Raw genomic sequence first — 6,000 nt, 5'->3', positions numbered from 1 at the left:
TATTGCTTGCAAGGCTTTATAGTGATGTGTATTACCAAGAGGGCCCAGAGATACCTCTCCGACAATCGGAGTGACAAATCCTAATCTCGATCTATGCTAACTCAACAAACACCATCGGAGACACCTGTAGAGCATATTTATAATCACCTGATTACGTTGTGACGTCTGATAGCACACTAAGTGTTCCTCCGGTATTCGGGAGTTGCATAATCTCATAGTCATAGAAACATCTATAAGTTATGAAGAAAGCAATAGCAATAAACTAAACGATCAAAGTGTTAAGCTAACGGATGGGTCATGCCAATCACATCATTATCAAATGATGTGATTCCGTTTATCAAATGACAACTCATGTCTATGGTTAGGAAATTTAATCATCTTTGATTAACGAGCTAGTCAAGTAGAGGCATACTAGTGACACTTCCTTTGTCTACGTATTCACACATGTACTAAGCTTCTGGTTAATACAATTCCAGCATGAATAATAAACATTTATCATGATATAAGGAAATATAAATAACAATTTTATTATTGCCTCTAGGGCATATTTCCTTCAGCAACTGCTAGAACGAAAGGCGTGCCTGCCAGAAAAGAGCAGCCATAAGAATTATTATGATGAACATGTGTACTCTAATTCACAATTTTTCTTTGATGAGAGTTCTTTACACGAGCGGCAAAGAGTTTCCTCGGTATCTTGGAAATGGAGATGTCATCTCCCCGTTGTAGAGGTTGAATTAAACCGACAAATGGCAAGACTAAATCGCAACTCCAATGTTCCTCTTCCTGCGCATCTTCCATGATCCAACTCCATTGCCGCCCCTACGGTTCATCCCTCGCTCTATCGGCGGTGTTCCACCACCCCCATCATCGACGACTCATTTCCTTCCTCCAGTAACGCCTCTTCCGCCCGTAGGCAGTCTCGACGGCGCCATCTTCCCAAGACTCTCCTCCTCCTAGGACCACATTCATGCCATGGCGTGTCGTTCGCCCGTCAAGACCAATCTGGGAACGTTCTCTCGTTAGGTTTCTCAAAAAATCGAACGAACAAACAAAGACGGGGCGCACATAGAAGCGGCCGCCCGTGCACGCCCCAGAGTGAACCTTACGGGACCGTATCGCTCCATGGAATCATTCCGTTTGGATTTATTATTACTCGTGCGAATGTTCAACGCCCGACCCAGGTGAGCGCCGGTCAACCCAGCGCGCGCCCCCACCGCACGGGATGCTTCGCCCGCCCCAACCCCACCCCCACCCCAGCGCCGGCGCGCGCCGCTTTACCCCACGCGTACGCCGTCCACGCGCTCAGTCCACGGCTCCACGCACAGCGCTGCCCCCCGCTGCCCCCACGTACACGGCACGGCAGCAGGCGGATCCACCGTGCGCCCAGCCCAGGCGACGCCACCCTCCTCCCCCGCCGAACCCACTGTGTGCGCGCTGGTACGGAGTAAATTAGGCGCGCTGCTTTTCGCAATCACAATAAAAATAGCGCTAGAATAATGCGACCCGCATCGGTTTGAACGAGGCGGAAACCGTCGATCATCTCTTGTCTCTTCACAACAGCGCAGCGGGCAGACACGTACTACGTACCACGCCCGTCCCGCGGCCTCGGCTTTCCCGTTCCCTTTCCATCCATCCCTCCGTCCGTGGGCCGCCTCCGCTCCGCCCGGCTCGCCCCCCTCCCGACCCGCACCCGCGGCTCCGGCCGCCCCCCTCTCGCCTCCTCCCAGCTAGGGTTAGGGCTTGCAATGCGGAGGGGGATGGCGGCCGCCGCGTCGGCGCCCTCCCGCCGCCGCGCCGTCCAGGGCTTCGCGGCCTTCTTCATCCTCGCCTACGCGCTCTTCCAGGTGCTCCTCGCCTCGCCGCCCTCCCTGCCCCTGCCCGGCGCCGCGGGGGCGGGGGCGCGCCACCTGCACGTCGACGGCGACGCGGGCGGGCGGGCCGCGCCGGCGCGCCCCTCCGTGCGCGCGCACCGGGAGGCCCTCGAGGCGGCGCCGTCGGGGATCGTCTCCGGCCTCGACCTCGCCCGCCTCAACTCCTCCCGCGCCGGCGGCTCGCTGCGCAAGGCCGCCGCCGAGGCCGCCGCCGCCGGGGCCCGCGTCTTCGCCGACCTCTACGCCCTCGGGGGCGCCTCCCTGCCGGACCCGCTGGACGACGAGGATAGGGCCAAGTGCCCGCACTCCATCGTGCTCGCCGGCGACGACTTCCGCGCCCGGGGGCGGACCGTGGAGCTGCCGTGCGGGCTCACGCTCGGGTCATACATCACCGTCGCCGCCACGCCCTACGCCGCGCACCCCGAGCGGGACCCCAAGATCGCGCAGCTCAGGGAGGGGGAGGAGCCCCTCATGGTCTCCCAGTTCATGATGGAGCTGCAGGGGCTTAAGACGGTGGACGGCGAGGACCCGCCCAGGATCCTCCACTTCAACCCCCGCCTCCGCGGCGACTGGAGCGGCAAGCCCGTCATCGAGCAGAACACCTGCTACCGCATGCAGTGGGGCACCTCGCTCCGATGCGAGGGATGGATGTCCCGTGCCGACGAGGAGACTGGTATGCCACACCCTGTTTCTCTTGGTTTGTTGTTGCCTGATCAAATACTACTACTACTACTGTTTAGCTACTCTGTTATTGAGTATTTTGGCTGTACGACGATAGAATTGATTGAATTGTTGTTCAGTGGATGGGATGGTCAAGTGTGAGAAGTGGATTCAGGACGAAGATCAGTCCAACGAGTCTAAGACGACATGGTGGTTGAATCACCTCATTGGCCGCACCAAGAAGGTTTCTAGTTCTTGGCCATACCCATTTGTGGAGGACCGCCTCTTCGTTCTTACTCTCACCGCTGGATTGGAGGGATATCATGTGAATGTTGATGGCCGGCATGTGACGTCATTCCCGTACCGCATCGTAAGTGCCAACTCTCTGCTCATCAAGATATGAGAAGCATAATTAGATGTTAAAATGGTGGGGCACTGTGGCTAACTTTTGTCTCTGGTGGTGTTTGCAGGGGTTTGGGCTTGAGGATGCTACTGGCCTATCATTGAATGGGGACCTTGATGTGCAATCAGTGTTTGCGGGGACTTTGCCCACTACACATCCTAGCTTTGCACCGCAGAAACACCTCGAGATGTTTCCAGCTTGGCAGGCCCCTCCCCTACAAGAAGAACCAGCCGAGATATTCATCGGCATCCTGTCAGCTGGCAACCATTTTGCAGAGCGTATGGCTGCTCGCAAGACATGGATGTCTGCTGCCCAGAAGACTTCTAATGTCGTCGCTCGATTTTTTGTTGCGCTGGTAATTTTTGTTAGACTCAATCTATGGTTAGTAATTCCTAGCTGTGTACTCCACTATCTATGGGCTTGAGCTTTTGAATTATCTTTTCTGCAGCATGCCAGAAAGGAAGTGAATCTAGAGTTGAAAAAGGAAGCAGAATATTTTGGGGACATTGTCATTGTGCCATTCATGGACAGCTATGATTTGGTTGTTCTGAAGACGGTTGCGATATGCGAATATGGGGTATGTGTAAGAGCTAGTACCCATTTTCAAATTTGCTAATTAAGTCGCTGTATTGACTATTTGCCACCAATGAACCCTTTTTCTCTCAGGTCCGCGCCGTCTCTGCAAAATATATAATGAAGTGTGATGATGATACTTTTGTTAGACTTAATGCAGTAATGGCTGAAGTTAAGAAAATACCGACCGGTAGAAGTTTTTATATAGGGAACATGAATTATCGCCACAATCCATTGCGCATTGGGAAATGGGCTGTTACTTACGAGGTAAACTTGAAGAGTTGTGATTGTCCTTTTTTTCTTTCATTGGTTTATTAAGTTAGTGCTTCACTACATTGCTGTAGCAAACAGTCCAGAAGTTATTTATCTTTCTGTTCTTATTTAAAATAGATGAGTTCTCGTACTTGTCCCTCGCTGTAATTTATGTATGAGCCAAAGTTGCTATAAAAGATGCAGTCATTAGTTCCTGCCAGTAGGACAGTTTGCTTTGTTGCTTGCTAGAGGCTGAATAAATCTGTAGGAAGAATGCACAACTTTACTCTCAAAGTTATTGTGTGCTGCCTCAGACTTCCTGTCATAATTTCATATTTTCCAGTAGGTAATTACTCTGAATTTCAACAGGTAGTACTATCTGAATACTAGACACGTCTATTATGCTTTTCCACTTTAAGTTCCAATCAAGTTACCCCTTTAACCAAAAGCAGCATATGGTGTCCGCATTAAATGCACATATTTCTTATCTCTGCTTTTCTATTGTACTTGACAGGAGTGGCCAGAAGAGGATTATCCAACATATGCAAATGGTCCTGGATATGTTATATCTGCTGATATCGCAGATTCCATTGTTTCAGAATTTACAGATCATAAATTAAGGGTAAGATCCAAATGCTCCTGGCCCGCATACTACAGAAATTAGTCAACAATTTGCATATCACCAGAATGAACCAGAATTTCACCAGATTATGTTTGTGCTCCCAGTGGAGCAGCCGTAAAACCATATTAAAAAACTCTGCAGATTTCCAAGCACAAGATAACTTGAACCGGGTTGGAAAGAAGAGAATCTGGACATAAAAACATGGACAGACCACTAGTTCGTTTCTGGTAATAAAAATCAGATGACTAATTCACATTTTGCTTGCTGTGCAGCTCTTCAAAATGGAAGACGTGAGCATGGGAATGTGGGTGGGCCGTTTCAACAACACCAGACCCGTCGAATACGTGCACAGCGTCAAGTTCTGTCAATTTGGATGCATAGACGACTACTACACCGCGCATTACCAATCACCCAGGCAGATGCTGTGTTTGTGGGACAAGCTGCAGGCTGGGAGACCACGGTGCTGCAACATGAGATAGCGATGAGGGAACCGGTGGCACCTGACCCCTTTTTGGTGTTGCTAATCATCCATATCTGCTGCTGATGGTCCCGAGCCCGAGATTGAAGGAGTACTTTTTGGTGGCAAATTTTACATTTTGTTAGAGATGACATGGGCCGAGTTTCAGCTAGAAACGACCGAGGGAATGAACGAAGAGGCAGCTTGTAGGGACTCTTCTGGATCGGCTTGTGGTGCTCCTCTTTCTCCCATATATATAGAATTTCTGACTGCTCAAGAACTGCGGCTGTAAATGTTAATGGAAGAAAAGCTTAGATGAAATGATACTGTTACTTTTTGAGTGGCTGATTGTGGTTAATGGTCGTGAACAACCCATCAGGCACAGAAGAGCAATCTTGCGAGTTTACAATCAATTAGTGAGTTGGTTTCAGTCATTGTCTTTGCCATGGATTTGGCCCGCACATGGGCCTGTCATTGTAGGATTTGCACGTTGTTGTGCTGCAGTATCTGTCTCTACCGATGAACATGGCACTATTTTCTGTCAGCACTAGTCTAGCACGGCCTCGGCTTGGCCGACTTTGTGTGGCCAAGGTCACAGGTAACTTGGTTCACTTTGAACCGCCGGATCTAAATTGAGTGACCCAGATCATTTTTACTGTACACGACCAGTTGAACACTGCAACAGCTCTCCTCGTCATCGTGTACCATGCATCCGCAGGTATGCACTGTAGCATGCCCTTATCTGAAATTTGCCGACTCGTAGAGAGGTAAGTCGGCCAATATTGAATTTGACAGCTCATACAGGTTAGCTGACATAGAGCGAGCAACTCTAGTAGAGTTGCCAAAAGTGCCCGATCGCAACAATAGTTGTCAGCACGATAATTCTGGCTAAAACCGTGAGGTCTAGCAAAGTCGCCATCCGGCATAATTTTTGGAGGCCGCTCCAATTGAGTCTACAAGCCTCCATGTTTGGTAGTTGGGGAGAGGCTATTTAGGGCACATTACATCTCGAAAATGGTTTGGCGCCAGTAACATTTCCCCATTCGCTCTTCCTGCCCGCGCGTTGCCACCTCCCCTCCCTCGCCGTAGCGCCACCGGTGCCGCTTCCTTCCGTCCCCAATCCCAACTAACAACGCCATGGATGCCGCTTCAACCACCGCTT

The 6,000-nt window shown here is 50.8% G+C and overlaps 1 protein-coding gene across 1 annotated transcript; it reads left to right on the top strand.

The window, feature by feature from the left end:
* Nucleotides 1-1,560: 1,560 nt before the first annotated feature.
* LOC123105503 (hydroxyproline O-galactosyltransferase GALT6) lies at nt 1,561-5,268 on the top strand. Its single transcript, XM_044527584.1, has 7 exons — nt 1,561-2,544; nt 2,672-2,901; nt 3,002-3,289; nt 3,383-3,511; nt 3,601-3,774; nt 4,274-4,381; nt 4,654-5,268. Exons 1-7 carry the CDS (start codon nt 1,746-1,748, stop codon nt 4,858-4,860), a joined length of 1,935 nt encoding a protein of 644 aa, XP_044383519.1. The 5' UTR covers nt 1,561-1,745; the 3' UTR covers nt 4,861-5,268.
* Nucleotides 5,269-6,000: the final 732 nt, after the last annotated feature.

This window comes from Triticum aestivum, chromosome 5A, assembly GCF_018294505.1.
Source record: "Triticum aestivum cultivar Chinese Spring chromosome 5A, IWGSC CS RefSeq v2.1, whole genome shotgun sequence".
Classification (NCBI taxonomy): domain Eukaryota; kingdom Viridiplantae; phylum Streptophyta; class Magnoliopsida; order Poales; family Poaceae; genus Triticum; species Triticum aestivum.
This window is presented reverse-complemented; position numbering and strand designations above follow the sequence as displayed.

What these genes read in the sequence shown, in the direction of transcription:
- LOC123105503 (XM_044527584.1), top strand. Translation starts at nt 1,746, where the DNA reads ATGCGGAGGGGGATGGCGGCCGCCGCGTCGGCGCCCTCCCGCCGCCGC. An exon ending in CCGTGCCGACGAGGAGACTG is followed by an intron (nt 2,545 to 2,671) that starts GTATGCCACACC and finishes ATTGTTGTTCAG; the next exon opens with TGGATGGGATGGTCAAGTGT. An exon ending in TTGCGATATGCGAATATGGG is followed by an intron (nt 3,512 to 3,600) that starts GTATGTGTAAGA and finishes TTTTTCTCTCAG; the next exon opens with GTCCGCGCCGTCTCTGCAAA.